The sequence below is a fragment of the Humulus lupulus genome, chromosome 9 (genome assembly GCF_963169125.1).
Source record: "Humulus lupulus chromosome 9, drHumLupu1.1, whole genome shotgun sequence".
In the NCBI taxonomy this organism is placed as follows: Eukaryota; Viridiplantae; Streptophyta; class Magnoliopsida; order Rosales; family Cannabaceae; genus Humulus; species Humulus lupulus.
Genome location: NC_084801.1, coordinates 164,593,307 through 164,618,400, shown reverse-complemented (window position 1 = coordinate 164,618,400; position 25,094 = coordinate 164,593,307). Strand labels below are relative to the sequence as shown.

At 34.6% G+C, this 25,094-nt stretch overlaps 1 protein-coding gene across 1 annotated transcript; it reads left to right on the top strand.

Moving 5' to 3' along the window:
• Positions 1–19,386: 19,386 nt before the first annotated feature.
• LOC133800926 (protein TIC 56, chloroplastic) lies at positions 19,387–23,044 on the top strand. Its single transcript, XM_062239040.1, has 5 exons — positions 19,387–20,190; positions 20,594–20,791; positions 21,210–21,492; positions 21,867–22,029; positions 22,260–23,044. Exons 1-5 carry the CDS (start codon positions 19,461–19,463, stop codon positions 22,458–22,460), a joined length of 1,575 nt encoding a protein of 524 aa, XP_062095024.1. The 5' UTR covers positions 19,387–19,460; the 3' UTR covers positions 22,461–23,044.
• The last annotated feature ends 2,050 nt before the right edge of the window (positions 23,045–25,094 follow it).

Below are 25,094 nucleotides of genomic sequence, written 5' to 3'. Positions count from 1 at the left end.
GGGTTTTAGTCATGGGAACTTAAACCTAAGAGCTCGAGATCGATCCTACTACCCGGTTTGGTAGGATTCGACGTCTCGGAGGCTAGGACTTGGTCTGGAAGACTTTATTTACTCATTATTGATGGGATTCTATACTTGGTTGTGACTAGGTTATCGCTAGGGGCTCAGGATCAGGATCGTGCTCGAGGGTCATTATTATTTTTTTATTATACTCAAACGTGAGGTAAGAAAACTACACCCATTACGTGATGTACATGATTAGGGCTTGGCCCGAATGTTGAATAAAGTTTTGATTGAGCATTGGTCCCTGTAAATGCGCATGCTTATGATTATGCTTGTGATTATTGATGAAGCATGTTGAGTGCTCTATATATGGATATTTGTTATATGATGAATGCTTGTTTGCAATATATGCTTGAGTAAAGCATTGACTTATTAGTCAAAGACAACAATAGGTTGAGCACTGGTCATAAAGCATTGACTAATGAGTCAAGGGCGGTAATAGCGCGTCAAGCGCTGGCCAATATGATTAGATCTAATTAGGAGAGCATTACACGCTCGTTCGACCCAATGGTCATAGAAAACTAAAGCGCTTGGCTCTATGGCTAGTTACTTAGGGCTAGGGCAAATGGCCCCAGGTTGACTCTATGGTCATCTATTCAGGGCAAAGGACTCTAGGTTGACTCCATGGTCATCTATTTAGGGCTGCGAGCCCCAGAATGATTCCATAATCATTTATTGTATCTGTATGCATGCATGAGTAGGTTATCACTACTGGGCATGCTAGATATACATCTGAATCTGTATATATTGTTCATGCACTTGTATTAAGTTTTCTTGTTGGGCCTTGGCTCACGGGTGTTACGTGGTGCAGGTAAAGGGAAAGGAAAGCTGGACCAGCCATGAGTTGGAGAGCTTGGGTGGTGATGTATACATATGCAGCCACTTGACCACAACGACCAAGGTTTCTCAGAGGAACTAGGGTGTAACGCCCTGGATAGCCAAGACCGTTACACTGTATACTTATAAAGGTGCAGGACTTGCTAATCAAGTCATTAATTTGAAAATGTGTCACTAAACATGTAAAAGCTGAGGTTAAAAAGGTTTTGGTCTCAAAAGACTCATTTCATATATTTAAACTGTAGTAAACATGGGATCCAATATGAAAACAAAGTTAGAACAAGTTTACAGACTCCCAAAAATACATGAATATCCTCTAGCCATACTAAGGCAAAACAGACAGTCTTTAGGTTCCATGTCCTTGCTTAGACCTCAACCGTGGCGGTCGAGCACCTGGCTATGTACATTCTGCTCGCTGAGCTCTCCAATCAAGGCTGATCTAATTTGCCCTTGCCTTTACCTGCACCACGTAGCACCCGTGAGCCAAGGCCCAGCAAGAAAACATCATAAACAACTTAAAAATTAATAAAAGACAAATAGTTCAATATGCATGTATTCCCATCAGATAATCCTCAACAGGTATTCAGCATATACAATCCAATTCAAGATACATTCTACCACATATAATACTCATATCACACAATATTCAGGGCCAACGACTTAGGTCGCACCCTCTGTTTAACCCACTGACTTCGACCCGCTTAAACCGAGCTCAGTGCATAATAAACTGTCCTCGGCTACCAGTGGCCGAGCCGCACCCTGTGCGCTAGTGTAACCCTTGGCACCCTTAGGCCGTTGGTTCACCAAATGGCTTGTATGGCATAATACCATCTTTTCAAGCATTTACAATAGGGAGCCCTTAGTCCCGTCATATATACTCAACCAGGTGCAGTTTTCTTACCTTTAGTCTGTGCGGTTATTGAATTACGAGCAATGCCCCTCAAGCACGATCCGTTCCCGAGCCTAAGCTTTTATCACCTAGCCACAGCCAAAGTATAGGGTTTCATAAATACTCAAATATAGGTTTCCGATGATAAAGCTAACTCACGGGAATTTGAATTCCACCAAGCACGGTGGTGAAACAAATCCCAAACACACTAGACCACCTTCCCGAGCCTAAAACCCTCAAAAACTCATGTGTGCAACCAAGGGTTGCGGCCCCTGAAGCCTAGCCGCGACCCTTCCCCAAAACAGAACCAACACCCACGCTGAACCACACACGCGCCGCGGCCCTTGCCTTGGGCGCCGCGGCGCTCTCCCTTGGCCGAGCCTTCTTGGCTCTTTTGCATGCTAGGGCCGCAGTGCTCTAGAACAGAGCCGTGGCCCTACCTTTCGAACCCAGAATTTACACCATTTGTAAGCCTGAAACCTCACCTTAAACCATCCCAAAACTTCCCAACTCCTTTAGCATGATCTAAACAACATAATTCCTGAGAAAACACAGTCTAGCACACTCTAATCCTCTCTTTTCCATTTCTGAAACCCAAGAGCTATAAACACTCAAACCCCAATTTAAAGCCTCTAAACCAGGAGTTGAAACTTACCTTTGTTGTTGAATCACTTCACCAAGCCATAGCCAAGCTAAGTTCCCAAATTCCCTTCTTAATTCTGCCTTAAAACATCAAAACCATATTTGTTTCAACACTTAACCAAAACCCAGCTAGAACTCAGAATTCAACCACAGAAAATAGAATTAGATGCTTACCTTAATCCCTGTTTTAGTTCTTGATTTACTCTTGAGCTAAACCTCCCAATCCTCACCACAAATCCCAGAAATTCCAGCTTGTGTCCCCTATTTTCTGTGTTTTCTTTCCTTTGTTTTCCCTTGAGCGTGAAAGAGAGCTGAGACAAGAGTGTTTAGTCGGTTTGTGTTTTTCTTCTAAAAGCTTCTCTATGTCTAACTTATCTGTTAAGTTAATCCCGAGGCTCGGGGTGCCGGAACCGTCCCTGAGGCCAAAATGGTAAAATCCCCCAATATTCCCGCCTAGACATCCTAACCTCAAATATATCTCCATATATTTATTTTCATGACCCGATAGTCCAGATCACTACCTGCTATCTAAAAATACTCCCGACTTATCCAAAGTCATATCTTAAGCCTCGTTGTGACTTTCCTCACTATCTGACCCTAGAATCGTCTTGAGTCGTGCTCTGCGAACCTGTCCACATAATAATGTGGTTCTCACATATATCACATATTTATTTCATATCATATTACCACATAATATAATCAATTATCATATAAACATTATTAAACATATAATTACTCATTGAATCACAATTATTCCATTAATGCCCTCCTGTCACACTAATCAAGGCCCTTAAGCCTTATTAGCGAATTTGGGTCGTTACATAGGGTGTAACCCTATTTTTGTCGCTTAGGTTGGCGGGTTGTACTTTTGAGTTGTAATGAACTTTTTGGAACTGTAAACAACTTTGTAAACGTTATTATGGGATCTCATGTACAGTTTAATGTTTTTAATGAAACATCCATTCCTTTTAACCGAAATTTTTAACCCTGGACCACTAGTCACACTTAGATGCACATTTATGGCCTAATGACTCATTTAGCAACTTAAGAATTATTTAAAATACACAGTGTAACGAGCTTGGCTAACCAGGGCATTACAACCTCCATGGTTGAGTGTGAAATACATGTTTGTTTCTTAAAACCCCAAGAAACCACTCCTCCTCCGAGCATAAACACCCAACCTCTTGTGGAGAGATTATCTCCTACACTTGATATCCAACTCGCATCGGAATATCCTTCAAGTATCTTCGGGAACTTTGAATATTGGAGACCTGGCTGCTTGGTCCTTTTAAGGTACCCTACAACTCTCTCAATCACTTTCCAATGTTCTATACTTGGATTGCTAGTAAACCTACTTAGTTTACTAACTACATATGCAATATCCGCTCTTGTACAATGAACGGTGTACATTAGACTCCCTGATGCACTTGCATACTCAAGTCGAGCCACTGCTCTACCATTATTCTTTTCAAGTTTTATACTTGAGTCAAATAGTGTATTTGCCTCTTTGATTTTGAGATGACTAAACTTGTCAAGCACTTTCTCAACATAGTGTTCTTGACTTAAGGCATAACCCCCACTATTTCTTCTCACTTTTATACCCAAGGTGGTATCAACCTCTCCAAGATCTTTCATCTTGAAAGTGGAAGATAGAAACCTCTTCGTTTCCATTATGCCTTTCATATCATTACTCAAAATCAACATCTCATCAACATATAGACACACCAAGATGACATAGTCATCACAAGTCTTAGAGTATAACCACTTGTCTGCATTATTGTGTCTAAACCTATCCGAAATTATGGCTTTATCAAATTTCTCATGCCATTTTTTTGGTGCTTGCTTTAAACCGTATAATGATTTAACAAGCCTACAGACTTAATGTTTGTTTCCCTTTAAAACAAAACCCTACGGTTGTTCCATATAATTCTCCTCATCGAGATCTTCATTTAGGAATGTCATTTTGACATCTATTTGATGAACATAAAGGTTATATATTGATGATAAGGCAAATAATACTCCTATAGTGGTTGTCCTAGCAACTGGTGCATACGTGTCAAAATAATCGACTCATTCCTTTTGTTTAAATCCTTTGGCTACTAGTCTTGCCTTGAAGGTTTGTAATGTGCCATCGGTGTGATATTTCCTCTTAAATACCCACTTGCACCCAATTGGTTTTGAACCTTGTGGAAGGTCTACCAATTCCCATGTGTGGTTTGAAATAATTGAATCCATCTCATCATTTATTGCCTCCTTCCAAAAAGCGGATTCTCTCGAAGACATTGCTTGGGGTTCAAGAGGGTCGCGACACCCCAAGAATAGGGTCGTGGCTCGCCCCTACGAACCTAGAATTTTCTGGTTTTTCTTTAGCCAAACTCGATCAAAACCACCCCAAATCAATTCTAAAACCACAATTTAATCCCCATAACGATTATGACATGACATGATTATTAAACGGGTCAACACAATTATGACACGACACGATTATGGTAAATACGAACACGACACGATTATTAAACGTGTCAAAATATCAAACACAAACATGACACGATTATTAAATGTATCAACCAAACTCATTTATTCCCGTGTCATGTCATCATGTCGTGACCCAAATTGCCACCCCTAATCCCAAGGGTTCTAGTGGATCCGGACACCGCTGGGGGTGGTTGATAGATATTTGCCGGATACTGCACTCCGTATCCGAGAAAGATTTACGTTGTCAATGGTGGTGCTGGCTGCCATCCAAAGGCTTGGATTCGAGCCTCCTCCCAATTGATGAAACCTTGCGCCCTCCTTATAAATTCTTCGAGAGTGGCCGCCTTACTGTGTTGCATGTCATCCTAGAGAGGGGACCCAGCTCTGATTTCGGACTAGAGAACTTCCAGGCGTTGTCCATCATCCACCTTAGTTTTGAGGCTTCCTCCATGAAGCGTTGGATGTAAGCCCTAAGGGTCTCCATGTCCAGCTTTATGGCGGCCATGAACTGTTTACAGAAAGCTAATTGCAATCCAGACCAAGACTGGATCGATCTTGTCTTGAGTCTTTTCTACAAATATTCTACAGGTCCAGCCATAGTGATTAGAAACCTAGGAACTTACTGTTGTCATAGACGTGAGCTACAGTTATCAGAAAATTGTAGCAGGACAAGTGATCTCTGGGGTCCATGTTCCCAGTATAGGCAGGTATGTCCGTCATCTTGAACCTCTTAGGTAACACAACGTCAAGTATGTGCTTAGCGCACGACTCCTTTTCCTCTTTTTTGGAATCGGAACCTCCACCTTCTTGTTTTAAGACCAAACGGTCCGTGACCTTTTTGAGAGTGGCCAGCTATTCCATGAATTGCCTAGCCATTCCATCGTCAAGGGGGACTCTTTTGTTCCTCATGTCATTGAGGTTATTCCTCAAGTCACCTCCTCGAGGGCATATCTTTTCTTTTCGGGCCTGCTCCTTCCAAGCGTTGAGGCTGTCTTGTAAATCCACTCGGGATGTGTCATCTCCTGAACTGACCACTTTCGAGTCCTCTCCGCGTTTGCATCCTATGTGATACTTGATCACGAATGCATTGGGATAAAAGCGCCTTCCCTGTTCATCCTGTTTGGGGACATTCCGGGGTTTGTACCCTACCCGCGCTTCCCTTGCAGATTGTTCGGAAAATCCTGTTGATTCCATCCTAGGACAGAATTCATCCTTTCTGTCCTAGGGAATTGCCCTGGGTCAGCCCTGGATTTTGAGCAGGAGGAGCTTTCTTCTGGGGTTTTTTTTCAACGGGATCGACCATCTTGTCTTTCCCTTTGTCTTGAGCAGGATTTGATGGACCAGCTCTGGGATGCGGGGATTGTCCCGGAGGAGGAATTGGTGCAGTGTTGTTGGGCACGCCAGTCCTCACAGGTGGGATAGACGGCTATGTTCCTGGGGGAGGAATGGCTGAAGGATTGGCTGCTACTCCTTGGGCAGCAATGAAAGCTTGAAGAGCAAGGAGGGACTCTTGCATCTGGTGGGTGGCCTCTTGTTGTTCAGGCATCCTGGTTTCTTGATCTAGGACCTATTTTCTCAAACGGACAACCTCTGGATCCTCCTGTTCAGGATCCACATCCTTCTCGCCAGGATCAACGAGGTTCTTGGCCTCATGATCTTCATACTCCCCTTTGTCTTCCTTATAATAGCCTTCGTTGTAGTTACCCCCTTCCCCGAAGTTTTGGGAGTCTTCAGCTCTCAATGAAAGCACCAAAATGTTGATTTGGTTCAGCATCAATATGGCATCGATATACCATCAAAATGGAATCACGTACAGATGGTGACCATCAGCATCAATTATGCATCGAAATGTCATCGATGTGGCATCGATGTTGAACTGCAATACAGATTTACACAGGCATCGATTCATCATCGATTACACTTTACTTTATAATTTTCTAATGCTTTTTTTTTTGTAAGTTTGCAGGTTCCAGAGCTAATATAATTGTTTCTTACAACCGTTTTTGGGAATGAAAAGGAGAGAAATGGAATTTCAAAACTGGTTTTAACACTATAATACACGTACCAATTGATGTTGGTTACATAGAATTATTGGAGAAGTTGTATTCAAAGCTGAAAGTGGATAGGTCATTGTTTGACTTAAAGTTTGAAGTGCCATTTACATGCAATGATTTTAGCGTAGATCTCATTGAAATCACAGATGATGGAGTTAGTGTTATATTATTTTAAATAATATAATGTTAGATTAAATAATGTGACATAATGTGATTTGTCACACCTTGTAACATATTATTGAGAGTCACAAAATTGGACACATGTATGTGCCCAAATGCGACATATTTTGGAGTTACAAACTTGTAACTCCCAAATATTACCCAATAATGTGTAGATTTGATATTACACATTTTGATTTGAATTTCTTAAATCCATATGTGAAATATGGCTGTTAGAGATGAAATTTTAACTCCCATAATGTGTATGGAAGTTACAAAATCAAGTGGGAATGAATTTGGAACGTTTTGGAAAATTTGGAAAATTGGTTGCTGAAAAAATGACTTAGGCCGCTGCCTATGTTTTTCAGGCCGCGGCCCAAGAGGCAAAAAACAGATCGTAGGCCGCGGCTCGTGTTTTTCAGGCCGCGGCCTGAGCGGCTGACAGCATTTTCCAACTTCGGTTTTATCCAATTTTGAACGTTTCCAACAACCAAGTAACTCCCAAATCTCTATTTTAATTCCATAAACATCCAATTAATCATTGGTAACAACCAAGGGGGTTGTTGGAATTTGAAATTCAAAGGGTGTCTCAAAACTCTATAAATAGGAGTCTAATGCTCACTTGTAAGACACACCATTTTCCATCCATAAAGCACTTGGCTAGAAAATACACCATAGAGGCTTGATAATTCCAGAGAGCTATTTCCTAGAGAGATCCCTTAGTGCTTAGAGAATAGGGGGAAATAAGCTTTTGGACAAAGGTTTTGAACCTTGTTCAAGTTGGTGATCCCCACTACTCTACACTTTGGTTGTGTGAGAGTTTGTTCTTTTTATTGATTTTATTTTCATTCTTTTGATCTTGTTGATCTTATTTACTTGTATTATTATTGTTTTGAGTTTGTAATCTTCTTCTTCTACCTCTTTATATTTACTTGTATTTTGAGCAATTGAGTTCTAATGTTTATTTAATCAATTATCCTGTCTATTGTATTTTTGCATAAAGTTGTATTTTGGTTTTTCTATATTTTCATTGAGTATAAAAATATATTCTCTAACAATCAAAAGCTTATATTCCTTTTCAATGGAAGGAGAAACCATGGAGATCTTGTGAGAATCCAACCTTGGAAAGATGGTAAGATAAGGTAATGTTCTTCTTTGTTTTCTTAGAAGATCTAATAGTTTTCATATAGTGATAGAAATGAGAAGAAGAACAGTTTTAAATGAGGTTCATTGTTTTCTAATCTCCTTTGTTTCTTAGTAGTTAGATTAGAAAATAATATAATATCTTGAGTTTTTGTTATATGTGATTAATGTGTAAATAATCTAGTAGATTATTGGGTAATATGCTAGCATGTTATGTAATTGTCTTATTATGTGATTATGAGAAATTATTAAATTAGAAATTTTATAAGTTTATATGACATGCCTATATATTGATTTTGTGAATCAATAGAAATGTGAAATCATATGTGTTTGATATTATTAATTTATGTTTCATATTAATAAAGAGCCATATTAGTTGACAACAATGTGAAATTATATTGAAATATAATCATGCAAACATTTGTGAGATGTTAATATGTTTATCATATATTATTGTAATGTGATGAGTTACCATTTATTTGGTAAATAAAATGAATTATTTGAGAAATGAAATTTCTCATTTAAGTGTTTACCATCTCACTTTATGAGATAAGAAAAGATGAAACTAAGGGGGGGTTACATCTTTTAATGATTGTGTCTTGCCATTGCAAGAAAAATGGATTAAAGTGGATTTAAAAAAAAAAAAAATTATGGGATGACATATTGACTCAATAGACTTATTGTCTAAAGAATGGTCAAAAGATAAAATATTTGAGAATTATTTAGTGACAATAATTCTTAAATATTGAATATCTCAATGAGGAGACATTACAAAATTGGAGATGCAATTTTGAATCTTTACACCTATGGTGAATAAAAGAGAACTTTATTCATTCTGGTTAAAGATGGTGATATGTTTAAATTAATCTCGATGATGAGATAATTTTAAACTAAAACATAAGAAATTAAAGTGTTTAAATAAATCAATGAGGGTTTATTTTCTTTGATTTAAAGTGTTTAAAACAAAAATTAACATCTTCAAATTGATTTTGATGAGAAAATCAATGGATGTAAAATTGGTGTTTTCAAAAGAATCTCAAAGAGACTTTTAAGAAATACACAAAAGTTGTTTAAGTGATTTTGAGATTATTTAGACAACTAAAAGTGAAAATGAGTGATTATTTGTTTGAGAAATTTTCACATGACATATGTATTCACATATTTTATTTTGTGAAACATATAAAAGAAAGAAACTAAGTAAAAGTTGCTTTGAGAGAAGTGTGCCTTGCTCTAGCAAGTAAATAAATCAATATAAACATTGAGGTTTTATCTTGGGAGTTTATTATGTGGCTTAGAGGACTCATGATGAACTTTTAGAATTATAAGCCTAGATTTATCTTGGAGGATAAATGACTTAATAGAAATGAAGAGATTTCTATTTTAAAGTGATTATCACTATGTAAGAAATGTGGGGGTGATGCTCCAAAGTTAATCAATTTATTTTGTTGATTATAATTTATTAATTTGGTCATCCTATCAAATAGGTGATTTGGAATTTCACATTCTAAATCATATTGGCTATATGTGTATAGAATGAACAAATCTAGACATGCTTGGAGTCTAAAGTTATTGTTTTGTAATATTTTGATTCAAGAAGGAATCAATTTAAAACATAAAGGAGAATTCTAGAAACAAATAAGTTTTTAGAATTAATATTCAAATGTTTATCTTGGATATTAAACTATAAAACAGTGGGGGTATTGACTATGGTCAAAATCACTATTTTAAAGGGGTAACTATTTTAATCAAACTATGGCTAGTAACAAAGTTTGAATAAAATAATGAGAGTGTCTAAGTATGTATACATGAGAAAAGAAATGATTCAAATGGAATCAATTTTACATCTCAAGAGATGGGACTTAGACTCCCTAAAGAGATTCACGGTTGATGGTAATCTATCTTAATACTAGTAACCAAACTAGTATTAGGTTCAATAGGTAATAACAAGTCAATCAAGTGAATAGATAGTAGTACTCAAATTTTGTCTCATCTGAGATATGAGTACTAGTGTGTTACCAAAATGAGGGTTAAAACCGAAAGGTTTTTTAATAGAACTCAGTCTTGAAAAGACAAGTATTTTAGGGTAACAAAATATTGTAAGAGTTCTACCTATATAGACCTAGGGGTGGTGCCGCCCCTCATGAGAATTGGGAGTCATTCTCAAGAAAAGTCTATGAATGGAATGTGCACATGGCCATTAACGGTGCAAAAGCGAGACATTGAGGTCTCAAGTGAACATAACAAAGGTGTCTGTGTTATCACCGGTTTGTTATCAAGGGATAGTGGTTCAATGTTTCGGCAACCAAAGTTTCAACAAACTTTGTGATAATTACACTAAGGTAAAATTCAAGTCGAAAGACATTTTACTTTATGCGCCAATGCAAAGGTTTCTAGAGAGTGATTATTTAATCAAGTGGGGGAATATTATATTTTAATATAATGTTTTGATTGATTAAATAAGTGTTACAAAAAGTGATTATTTAATCTAAGTGGGGGAATGTTATATTATTTTAAATAATATAATGTTAGATTAAATAATGTGACATAATGTGATTTGTCACACAACTGTGATTTGTCACACCTTGTAACATATTATAGAGAGTCACAAAATTGGACACATGTATGTGCCCAAATGTGACATATTTTGGAGTTACAAACTTGTAACTCCCAAATATTACCCAATAATATGTAGATTTGATATTACACATTTTGATTTGAATTTCTTAAAGCCATATGTGAAATATGGCTGTTAGAGATGAGATTTTAACTCCCATAATGTGTATGGAAGTTACAAAATCAAGTGGGAATGAATTTGGAACGTTTTGGAAAATTGGTTGTTGAAAAAATAACTTAGGCCGCTGTCTATGTTTTTCAGGCCGCGGCCCAAGAGGCAAAAATAGGCAAAAAGCAGATCGTAGGCAGCGGCTCGTGTTTTTCAGGCCGCGGCCTGAGCGGCTAACAGCATTTTCCAACTTCGGTTTTATCCAATTTTGAACGTTTCCAACAACCAAGTAACTCCCAAATCTCTATTTTAATTCCATAAACATCCAATTAATCATTGGTACCAGCCATGGGGGTTGGTGGAATTTGAAATTCAAAGGGTGTCTCAAAACTCTATAAATAGGAGTCTAATGCTCACTTGTAAGACACACAATTTTCCATCCATAAAGCACTTGGCTAGAAAATACACCATAGAGGCTTGATAATTCCAGAGAGCTATTTCCTAGAGAGATCCCTTAGTGCTTAGAGAATAGGGGGAAATAAGCTTTTGGACAAGGGTTTTGAACCTTGTTCAAGTTGGTGATCCCCACTACTCTACACTTTGGTTGTGTGAGAGTTTGTTCTTTTTATTGATTTTATTTTCATTCTTTTGATCTTGTTGATCTTATTTACTTGTATTATTATTGTTTTGAGTTTGTAATCTTCTTCTTCTACCTCTTTATATTTACTTGTATTTTGAGCAATTGAGTTCTAATGTTTATTTAATCAATTACCTTGTCTATTGTATTTTTGCATAAAGTTGTATTTCGGTTTTTCCATATTTTCATTGAGTATAAAAATATATTCTCTAACAGTTAGTGTTCTTATTCTTGACAATTTGAAGTCCTTAACACATCGGGTTCCTTTATGCGTTAGTTCGATTGCAAAGAGCATTGCTCTTCTTGATCCATCTCCTAGAGCGAGTGTTAATATGGAAAATCATAATCAATCCTGCACGGCTGTTCCACAAACAACTCCTGAGCCAAGTGTATGCATGGGAGGTCCTAGTCATAATGAAACTTTTTTTCCCCCAACAAATTTCCCGCATGATGATGGGTATGAGTATGAGCCTTATGTCAATGATGATCCAGTTGCCTATTTTGGTGATAATGATGAAAGAGTTGAGGGGTGCAGTAGTTCTGATGATAACTCTGAGGATCGGTTGTCAATGCTACCTGTGATTCAAGTAGATAATTTAAATGTACGACCCTTGCCAAGACGTCAAGAAAGCCAAGGACGGAGGACTGCTGGCTCAAAGAGTAGTCGTCCATGTGACAGTCAGTATCCCGTGATCCGTAAGGGAAAAGACCGGGTAAAGCTGTGCAATCCCACATCGCCTGGGGAAGGTCAAGTATGATGATTCTAAGACTGTGTAGGTATGGGACTACATAGTTGAAGATGACTTAAATGGATTGATGGATACTACCTATATCAACAAGATGCATCTTCTTTTCAGTAGCCCATCACTTGAGAACTCCAAAGTTAAGCATGCTTGACCTGGAGTAATCTTAAGATGGGTGACTTCCTGGGAAGTTTTCCCAGGAAGAGTGTGAGTGAGGATAAAGCACACTGGAAAAACTCGTGTTGGTTTGTAGGGTCAGTCGTCATTCTAGGAAGCAGCCATAGTGACGTGGAGCGTTACAGTCCAACTACACAAGACAATAGAAATAGATAGAGTTCTTCGGCATATATTGCTGAAGATATCCCATGCCCCTCTTATGTTATCCCCACGTTATCTGGAGTGAGTTATGGAGTAATAGAAGTTGGGAAGGTTTTTGAAAACAAGTTAGAGTTGAAGACAAAGGCACACTTGTATGCAATGAAGCAAAACTTCGAGTTTGTGGTGAAGAAGTCAGGTACTGAAGTTTGGTATATCACTTGCAAGGATCCTGATTATGGGTGGAGATTGATGGGGAAGAGAAGGCCTAAATCTGATATGTTCGAGATAACTCGTTTCACCAAGAAACACACTTGCTCACTTGACCTCCGACATAAAGGCCATCGCCAAGCTACACCTCATCGCCACGCGGAGACTTCACCTTCCGCAAAAGAAGTGTGTGCACCAATGCCCCAGAGAACGAAAAGGCAGGGGCTGTCAAGAATGGTCCAAAAATAGCTCATTCACCCTCCCCAACAATCCATGCTCCTCAAACCTTTTCTTCAATTTTGTTAACCACCCGAAGCCCCTATAGGTCATACGACTGACATAATGATCCTTTATAGGGATCTCAAGCGGTAGGATACGTTTGGGTGGCATCTGCAAAATATCCAAAAAAAAAGATAATTAGTTGAATTTACAAAAAATACTCAGTCTGTTGTTGTCATCGAATGTCATTGAATTACCATCGATTTGGCATCGAAACAGAAAGCAAAAATCAACATATACAAGCATGCATCGAAACAACATCGAAATACTATCGATATACCATCGAAACTGATTTTACAAATAAACAAACAAACTATCGATGTGCCATCGAAATGGCATCGAAACACATCTAAATACTATCGATATAGCATCGAAATGGCATCGAAACACATCAAAATACTATCGATATACCATCGAAATGGCATCAAAACACATGGAAATAACAACTGACTAAGCCACCCTCGAATCAGCATCAAAATACTATCGATATACCATCGAAACTGATTTTATAAATAAACAAATAAACTATCGATGTGCCATCAAAATGACATCGAAATACTATCAATATACCATCGAAACTGATTTTACAAATAAACAAACAAACTATCGATGTGCCATCGAAATGGCATCAAAATACATTTAACAAATAACAACTGAATAAACCACTATCGAAATAGCATTGAAATTGCATCGATTATATACAAAATAAAATCAACAAACAAATCTCGATATTCCATCGAAATAGCATCAATGGAGCATTGAATTAACATCGATGCATCACCATCAAAGTAATGTGCTTGAACAACCATCGGAATGATATCGAAATAGCATCGACATAGCATCGAAATTAATAGATTTATCAAAATATAACTAAAACCAAGAAATCATCGAAATACCATCGAACTATAATCGAAATTGCATCGAAATACCATCGAACTATAATCGAAATTGCATCGAAATCAGCATTAAAATATCATCGAAATTTCATCAATTTTATACAAAAAACTGAAAACCATGCAAGCATTGAAATGGAATCGATATGCCATCGATTGACTATCGCCTTCATTTTATGGTCCATCGAAATACTATCGATGGAGCATCGATTGCGCATCGATGAACAACATTTCAATTATTTAAAAATATACACATGCACTGAATGTCATCGAATTGCCATCGATTAAGCATCGAAAATGGCATCGATGTAGAATCGAATGAACATTGACCACAAAATTTTTGCAGAACTCAAAAACACTCTTCCAAAATGATGCACATAGAATCAAACCCATTTAAAGCTACATTTTTGCAAAATAGAGATTAAAATCAAACCCATTTCATCGATTTTATACATTATTATTCAAATTTAAAAAAAAAACATAAAAACAGACTTACCATTGTCGGCGATGGAGAAGATGGTGGCGACAGCGGCGATGGAGAAGATGATGGAGAAGATGGTGGCTTGGGAGAGTTTCGACTGAGAGATAGTGAGAATGTGAGGTTTGAGAGAAAATTTCACTGAGAGGGAAATGAGAAAATATGGCTGGAATGGGAGTGTTTAATGTTAGGGGTATTTTTGTCCAAAAAATTAGAAATGGCATATATTTAGAAGAGTAAGTTATGTTGGCATTTTAAAAAAATTAGCTATGTTATGGTGGATATAGTGTAAAATTTCCCAAAGAAAATAGGCATAAAGAAAGAAATTACACAAAGAAGAAGTCATACTATCCTTTATTTATTTAATAAAGTTTTAAATGAAATAATACAATGTGGCATGACTCATAGTTCTTATCATCTATCTCTCTAATTAACCGTCCCCTTTACCATAGAAATACCTTAAAATTTATGTCTACATTGTATTTTTTATTTTCAAGGGTTTCCATATTTTGTGAATTTGTAGTCTAATTTTGTTTTCTAATAATTGTTTTTCCATATTTTGTGACAACAAATTAAGTAAACACAATAATTGTTTTTCATATATTGATAGACCAAGTGGTGTTACAAGTGTTGGAAGAATTTATGATATCTTGGTCATGATTCCTTGTTTTCTACAATTAGGATGAAAACAAATGTGTAATTACTAGATCGTGTAATAACTATGGTGATAATTATGTATCTGAGTAATTATATTATATTTTAAAATATAATGTATGTTTGGATGTCAAATAATAATTGTTAATTAATTCTTGTTATCATATTGACAAAACATTTAGTAATTACACATAAATATAATATTATGTAATAAATACTATTTAAAATTGATAGTAATTACAATCAATTCTCATGGGGGGCTATGTGAATTGGAGAATGTAACTAAGACCTCTCAATTATCTCAAATTACATAGTTATTGTGTAATTACATGGTGAGATAAACACACCAAATTAAATAATTACTCTGAATTATAGCTAACTCTAATTACAGGGTGACTTTCCAAATACACTCATAGATATGAGAATTTAATCTAGAAAGTAATTTTTGCAATTCTCTAATTCATGGAAATTCTGTAAATTACTATATTTGAACTAAGATATAGACATAAAAATCAACGTACATAAATTTTTTATATAGTTGAATCATAAATTTTTCCAATTTAGATTTATAAGTTAAAACTTTGTTTACCAAAAATATATATTGATTATAGAGAAAGATTCACAAAAATAAACACAATATTAAAACTCTCTTAATTATTTATTTCGCTTTTGATCTTTTTCACACTTTTTGTGAACTAGTAGACACTTTAGAATCCCTCAATATTAAATTAAGGAGATGTTTGATTATGGGTAATGGAATGGAATGAAATGAAAATGAATCAATTTTCATTTCATTCTTTTATTTGGTTGCATTTTAGAGTATTGGAATATCATTCTAATGTAATTATTTTTCCACCATTTTAGGGAAATGACTATTCCATTTGAAAATAGAAAGAAAGATCATTCAAACGTAAGTAGAGGTGTGCACGGTGTGGTTTGGGCGGTTTGAACACTTTTTAATACACCACGCCACAAGTACGGTGTAGTAGCTAGAACACACCGTGCGGTGTGATTTCGTGCACCAAACCGACCAAACCAAACCATTTTTTGCGGTGTGGTTTGGGTGGTTTTCCACGGTGTAAGTGTGTTAAAATATATGTGTGAGATAGAGATGGTGATAGGGAGGAGGCGCAAATGAGATGAGAGAGGAAGGAGTTGTTGTCATGTATGATGTGTTAGAGAATAAAGTTATACCCTAATTTAAGTGAGCTCCTAATTTAAGTGGACTCCTAGTTTCAGATTGGGTTACTAAAAAATGGTAAATATGTAAAGTTTAATTTTTTTTTAACATATTTGTAAGTATACGGTGTGGTGTGGTGCAAACCAAACTTTCACACCGCCAAACCACGCACCGCACCGCACCGCACCGCGCGGTTTAGCTAAGATACAAATCATGTCGAACCATTCCATTTTTGACACCGCGGTTTGTGGTGTAGTGTGGTGCGGTGCGGTCGGTTGCCGCGGTTTGCCGGTTTAGATGCTCACCCCTAAACGCAAGATTGAAAAAAATTTAATAATTTTTTTTATTTATATTAATTTTTAGTCCATTCCTATTCATTTTCTTATTCTCATTCCTATTCTTCAATTTTCATTCCCTCTAACCAAACGGTATCTAAGGGTACGCTTGATTGTTATTAATGAAAAAATAGAATAGGAATGAGAATGATGATAGAAATAGGAATGAAATAAAATTCAATATGTGTAAAAAAAATTAATAATTTTTTTATTTGTGTATTGGAATCACTTTTTCTTCAATTTTCAAATGAAATAATAATTTCACTAAAATAGTTATTCCTATTCCAATACTTTATAAAGCAACCAAATAAAAAAAATAGAACAAAATTTCATTTCATTCCATTCCTTTCTATTTCATTTCACCTAGCTAAACATCAACTTAGAGTATCTATTTCATTTCACCTAGCTAAACATCAACTTAGAGTATCTCCAATATAACATTAAAGACTTGCATAACAAATCATCATTGTAGGAAGAAAAACCTCATAGAAGCAAGAAGAAATGTTGCCCTTTTCACTATGCTGAAGCATGATTGTACAAAATATGTATGGTTAAAATAGAGACAAACAAATGAGCAAAGAAAAATAAAAATATGGACACACAAAATTTACGTAGAGACTCTTTTGGGAAAAAATCACAAGAAGATGAGAGAAAATTCATGTCAAAAAATACAAATGAGAGTATTTATTACTATATACTAGGTAGAAGCAACGTACAATACAAGTTTATTTAATTTTAAAGTTGTAAACATTGTCTATAATTTTAATAAAATTTGATTTATTATATATATATATATATGTATAATAAATGAATTATAGTTCTATACTATATATAAATATTTATATCAATAATTTCTACATATATGACATCTAAACACAACGTTGACATATATATATTTACATGACTACATAACATATATATATAATACAATAATATTTAAAAATAAATTAATAATAGAAATCAAATAAGAATAAAAAAAGTCATAGTGTAGACAATAGTATATATGCATTAACTATTTTTAGTTTATAATGTATCTCACAATATCTTTTGGTGAATTTGATGAAAAAAAGAGCTCCAATCATTTGATAAAAACAAACTATCACACAAATTTATAAGATAAAAAATATGATATATATGCTTTTATTTTTATTTAATTATTTAAATTATCATAAAATATCTTAAAAATATTCTATTTTAATTAATATATTTATTTATTTTTGTTTAAGTTTATATTTGTTCTAGTTTTTAAATTTGGTAGTGACAACAAAAAATTATATATTATATGTTTAATATAATATTAAGTTTAAGTTGAATTAAATAGATGAATTTATTATTTTTAGATAATTATCATTGTTAAATATCTCAAAAATATTTTATTTTAATTTATTTAAGTTTAAAATATGTTTATAATCTATCGTTAATATAAAAATAATTCGTTAAACTTAACATAAAAATATTAAAACTTATTTATCTACCTATTTTATATAGAAGAAATATCCAGTCTAACAAGATATGGAAAAAATGAACTCAATAGGTACATACCGCAATGGCTTCATCCCATTACCCCCAGTGGACCGATCTCTTCGTTAACACCACATACCGTAATCCTATATTTTTTATTCATTGAAAACATCGCAGCTCGAGCTCTTCAGATTGGATCATAAACAAAACATGTATATATTTTTACCATATATACTCAAAATATTCTAACCTAGTTATGAGAAATATAAAACTAACATTTATAAAAATGTTGATGAAGAACTATGGATTCATACAGATAAATCTGTTTCTGTATATGAAAGAGTTATCCATAAGCATAAACATTATTGAGCAAGTAAAAAATACAAATGATGTAAGGAAATTAGATTGGCCGTAACTTATTATTTCCATACTTTTTTTAGTTACAAGTTAACATCAAAACAAGTTATTAATAATTATGGCAAATTATGAGATTAGTTACCAATTGAGTAACTTACAAGTATTATTTGTTGCTAAAATAGTTATTTGCACTAATATGAGATGATTGTTATGTAACCTATATAATGATTGTGATTTGACAAAAAAAGAAGAAAAAAAAAAGCCAAATCTCCCTGAAACCACAATTCATATATAATTATATCAAAGTTATATATACTATTTAATTTTATCATCTAAGTTTAAGATTATTTCAATATGTACTTTTTATTTCTAACTTATTCTAGAGTTTATAAAATTGTATTATAATTTATTTATTAATATTAAATTTTTAAATTTGATGGAAAATTATAAAAAATGAAAAAGAAAATCATAAACTATAAAAATTTTATAGTTTAAGAAATGACTCAAATCGAACATACAACGCAGTTGATAACAAAAATACCATAAATCACGTTTGCACCACAAACACCTCTTTACCAATATTGTCAATTTAAGAAAAAAAATTGTTTTAAGATATTTTTATTCTCTTGTCACCTTTAACTAAATATAGAAATTAAATGATTTTTTGTGTGGTTTATTAGTAAACTTAAAAGATAAACGGTATAATTCATCATTTTAAAAACAAGTGGTAGCTATGAAGTTAAGCCACAAATTGCTTACAATGTTGGCCCATACAGAACAAAATGGGCCTTAAGAGCGTCTCTTCAGGCCCATACTTCGTTTCTCCCGTTCTTGTAACTTTATCCATTGAACCCTCCTTCTACCTCGCTGGGAGTCCAACTCAGTCCTCCGTTTTCAACCTCGTTGAGACTTGAGAGCTTAAGTTTTATCTTCAATGGCGTCCATCAACTTCAACCCTTTCGAAAGCTGGTTCGGAAAACCCCTGAAGCCACTTCCTCCCCTGAACCTCCTCCGGCTCACGGACTCATTCTTCCTCAAGACCCAAACCTCTACGAAATTCGCCTCACTCAGCGCCTCCAACCTCTTCGATCAAGCCAAAGAGCCTGTAAACAAGAATTCTGACGAACCCAAGTCCGAAAATTCTGAGCCCGAAGAGGAGAAGGGTCATTTCGGAAAAATGCTGGACCAGTACTTCTGGGAATGTGAGAACTTGCCGGATTACAGGTACACCCCAGAAGTGGAGAAGATTCTAAACGACGACCCTTTTTTTGAAAAGAAGGAAAACCCAACCGAGGAAGAGATTAGAGAGAACGAGAAGTTGTTGGAAGCGATCAGGGCTAATCCAGTTATGAAGTTTTTGGTCCAAGCAGAGGAGATTGCGGACAAGTACAATGAAATGGAGCTCAAAGAGAACGAGAATCCGTACAGAAGAGAGGACAGGAAGCTATGGCGATCGGTGCCTCATGTTCTTGGCCTCGACGGCCGGCCTATGCCTAGGAAGGCCATAAAGACGAGAGAGGAGTCTGATGATAAGTTCTGGGATTTCGCCAGGCAGTTCTTCTTTGGGCTTTGGGGCTTCAGGCAGAGGCCTTACCCTTCGGGGCGACCCATTGATGTTGCTCAGGCAATTGGGTACAAGCGGCTCGAGAAGCGATACTATGACTGTAAGTGTCTAATTTTAATGACAACGAATATTCAAGCTGGTTTGAGAGTTTTTTGGTTTAATGTTGGTTCAGTTGATGAACTTGTTGTCGTTATTGGACTTGTATTATTAGCTGTTAGAACTGCGTGAATGGATTTTAAGAGCTTCAAAGGAGTTATGCCACTACTGTTCTATTTAATTTAGTGAATTTTTTTGATAATATATAGCATGTAAACATGTGTTCAGGTGTAACAAAGCATTTCTTTACCGTATTCTCCAAGAAAAATCTTAGCTTTTAGGTATAGTTGGGACTGTGTACTTGTAGGACCGGAATACCCCCTCACAAAATGAAAGAGACAGAAATAAATTATGTTGAGAATGCTGTTCCATGTGTTAATGTGGCTATTATTGTATATTGATGGCAGTTATCATGAGGAGTGGTGGATTTTACTATAAGGATCGCTTGGGTCGTACTCGGGGACCTTGTGAGTTGATAACCCTCAAGACTGCGTGGGGTGGTGGCATTATTGATAAAGACACTTTCATTTGGGCTGAAGACATGGATGAATGGGCACCAATTCACATGGTTTACGGAATGGAGCGTGCAGTTGCCACTTGGGAAGGTTTGTTAGTTTTTCTTGCTTCTTACAATACTACTTAAGATAGTTCGTTGATCTATAAAAAGTGTTGGGACATGGAAACATACATACATTGATTAAAATATGAAAGATGGTTTTCTTTTTCTGATGCAATGCCGTTAAAAAAAATGTGCATCAAATCATGCCGAGTTAAGCTGGTAATGATGGAAATTTTTTAAATCTCTATTTAGCTCAGATATTGTGCAGCTAAATGTGACCTTAAGTAGGCTATTAGAATTATTTTAGTGAGCTTCTTAAGCTGTGTTATTTTAACACTCTTTTAGCATATATTGTCTTACCTTTATAATTTGTTATGTTGCCTCTGTCATTTTATCTTTTCAAAATTGTTATATGTACAACTATATCAGTTTGTGTTTCAATCAAACTGATTCTTGTTTTATAGTTAGGCTTGGTGCTGCTGCTACTGCTTTTCTTCACAAACTACAAAAAGGAATTCCTCCTTGGGTTCCTCTAAAGGGACGTGAGCCTAAGACTTATAAGCAGGCTCAAGAAGAAGCTTATGAAAGCAAAAGACGTGATTTAGCAGTATTGAAAGCTAATGATGGGATTTGGCCTGGTGTGAGAATTCCTAGTCATGTTCTATTTCTCTGGGCTGGTGGTTCTGAACTGACAACAATTCTCGAAGCTGATCACATGCCAAACAAATACATTCCAAAAGATGTTAGGTATTTGTGTCACTAGATTTTTTTTACAATGTATGCTTGGACTGCATTTTTTTTCCCTAATTTTAGTTACCTTTATTTACTTGTACTTGTTTGGTATCTTTTTTGTTTTATTTTTTTTAAATATATACAAAGTATAGGGTGTAAGTTATCTGGAAATACCTGCTTAAAAGGGTCTTCCCCGTTCTCTATGTTTAACAAACAAAAAACAAATAGCAAAAATGATTTGCAAATGCTGCTTTTGATTTGCCGTAGTATATCAGGATTCCTCCAACTTTGTTCTGTTTAATGTATTCATTGAAAGTATTACTTCTATTGTAGCATACAAAGAGCTGCTTTATCATGATACTAATCCACTATTTGCTTATCTGGGACAGGCGTCAATTGGCTGGAATTATCCCTGGTCTAAGGCCGTGGGAGGTTCTAAGTGTAGAACAAGCAATGGATCAAATAACGTATGGTGGGGAATGGTACCGTGAACCTCTTGGTTCATACACCACAGGCCCTCCATACATTCAGGAGTGGAACAAGGAAGTCATGGTATAGACTGGCTTCTTACTTCAAAACCACATACTATTGAACTCTTCATTTTCCATCATTACTTGAAAATGAGAAAACGTAAACCATGATTGCATATGCAATTAATTAATCCATAACACTGTTTTTAAGTATACTAACCTGATCATTTCAGCAAAAATGTATACCATAAATATATATTTCAGTGACGTGCTAACCTCTAACAAGTTCTCTTGTCCTATTTGTTCTTGCAGAGACTGATAGATGTTTATACATTGCTTAGCACCCATGTTTACGAAAAACTGAAACAGACAATTCCTGGTTTCGATACTGTACTTGAAAGTGTCCTTGCTGATGCATCAGTGAGGGAAAAGAAAAGGAAGGAGAAGAGGGCAAGAGAGAAGAAAGAACAGGAGGAGAAAGAATTGATTCGTCGGCTTGCAGGTGGTCGGTAGCATCACAAGAATCAACCAATTTTGAGTTAGTGGCAAACAAGATTCCACCTTCACTTCATGGAAAATTTACTTGTGAGTACCTCTTTTGAAAACAAAAGACGAGCTTTGGTTCATCAAAATGCTTGTCTTCCTTGTACTGGTTAATTCTACCAACCATATCTTAGACTGAACCATGCAAATAGCAACTTCAGATCATGCTTTGGATTATATAATAAGTAGATATAGGTTCTCTTTGTTCACTTGATTTTGACTGCACTACATATAGTGTATACAAGTATCAATCAAACTAATTATGGGGTTGTTTCTATGGATAAATCATGTTCTGAGCTCCATCTACAACATATCATGAGCTTTATTTTAGGCTCTCTAGTTACACTGCTATTTTATAATCATGGAAAGAACTCAAGAAGGCAGGCACTGCTTGTTGCTCATGTTTACCTTGTTGTAAAACGTATTTTCCTAACAGTTGGCTTCAAATTTGCTATACCTGGACTGGACATTAGCATTATCAAAGTTGTCCAAAGTTTTTGTATTCATCAAGTACGATGAACTTTGTTTATAATCAAGCAAATTTGGTTGGAGTTTGGACTGACTTTTTATTCATTTTACTTGAAATTTTTACACATCAAGTGTTTCTTTTGTTTTTTGTAAAGTACCAAATGTTCCACTAATTTGCCCTGGTTGATTAATTTTGGGAAATCTACAAAAATATGAAAACTACGGTGCTTTACAAAAATATAGAATTTTTTGATAAAAACAACGAGTAAAAGTATAAATATGAAGTGGTAAAATTGTAAATAAAAGTGGTAAAATACAATATTTTGTGATCAACATTTACAAATTTATTACATGTTTGTAAATAATATTTACAAAACTTAGTTATACAATTGTAGATTTTTTTTAGATAAAACTTAGAAACAAATTCGTAATTAATTATTTTTATTTTTGTAACAATAGTTTACAAATCTAGTTTCACAATTAAGAAATATATTTTTGTAACTAACATTTACGAATATGTTGTTAGTTCATTTTGTAATGTTGTGTTTAGTTGTTCGGATGTACTCCCATCTATTATAAAAACTTGCTTGTTATGCTGGAAAGAAGACGCCGTTTATTTATTTACATTCAAATTTAATAATTTAGATTAGAAAGTCGCTTCGCTTTTTCATAACCAAAATAAATATAAAAATATTATGATTTTCCATATTGTTACAATATTGTACCAAAAAATTACAGGAACCTTCATATTTATGCTATACAACTTAAAAATATAAATTTAAATTTACGATATTCATTATTTATAAAATACTTTATTGAATATATATAATGGTGAAATACAATATTTTTTTAAACAAGTTTTATATTTTTGTAACAACAGTTTACAAAATTAATTTCACAACCAAAAAATTTATTTTTGTAACTAACATTTACATAAATATTATAAATTTATTTAACATGATTGCTACAAAGATTTATAAAATTAAGTTGTGAATTTAGTACATGTTTGTAACAAAAATTTATAAAACTAAGTTTCTTACTAAAAGATACTATTTTATTTTGTAACTAATATATACAAAAATGTTAGATTGCATAAAACAAGTAACAAATATTAGAAAAAAAATATACAACTACTAGTATAGAAATAGATTATATTTATTAAAAATATAATAATTTATGTAAGCATAAATATTTGTTTCATATTAATAATACATTCATTTTAAATATATAAAAAAAAATAAAAATAAAAAGAAAATGATTGAATATTATTATATCACATTAATATGATTAAATTACATCAATTATTGATGTTTCTTTTTTACGAGTACACAACAAAATAAAAGTTCATCATACTTCTGACAAAAAAAAAAGTTATTCATTACTTATTAGAGTCCAAATTGATATATTAATGAGTTGTATTCTTGTTTTATTTTTCTTTTTATTAATCTCTATATATATTTTTTAAGGCATCATATACTTGTAATTATTTGTATTCACTGTATATTTCAAACTTTTTCTAAACAGGCAGTGTTTTATGTAATTAATCCATTAAATTTTGTATACATAATTTGTTAAGGTTGCCACCTGAATAGTACAATTTCTTTGGGTCGATTTCTATTATTTTGCTCCTAACTAGTTAAGGTTCATCTACTGACTCAATTGAGTTTTGTTAGAGGACTAGTTCATTCTTTTACCATTCAGTGGAGTTTAACAGCACAGGAAGAGTTCATTTTGGCATAACATTGATATATTTCAAAATATATTTAGTAATGTGCTAAATGGAAAAAATTAAAGTTTTCTCTAAGAGGGACCAAGATTTGTAAAATATAGTGAGAAATAACAAAAGAATGGGCCAGCTCAACCTAATTAAGGTCCACCTAAAGAAGCCCAATTTAGCTTAACACTACAATAGCCGGACCCTAATGTGGGCCCCAATCTGAATTGCATAACTTGGACATTGCGAGCCCTTAAAATCAGGGCCTTTTGCACCGACTTTCCTTGTCGGTAAACGGTAATCATACTAAACTACTTGGAAACGTGTTCTCTGCACACTGGTCGACCAATTTCATGAGACTAATACTATGGAATACGTGTAACAAAGCAGTGATTTTTCATTAATATATACGATCTTTGTTC

What these genes read in the sequence shown, in the direction of transcription:
- LOC133800926 (XM_062239040.1), top strand. Translation starts at nt 19,461, where the DNA reads ATGGCGTCCATCAACTTCAACCCTTTCGAAAGCTGGTTCGGAAAACCC. An exon ending in TACATTCCAAAAGATGTTAG is followed by an intron (nt 21,493 to 21,866) that starts GTATTTGTGTCA and finishes TATCTGGGACAG; the next exon opens with GCGTCAATTGGCTGGAATTA. An exon ending in AGTGGAACAAGGAAGTCATG is followed by an intron (nt 22,030 to 22,259) that starts GTATAGACTGGC and finishes TTGTTCTTGCAG; the next exon opens with AGACTGATAGATGTTTATAC.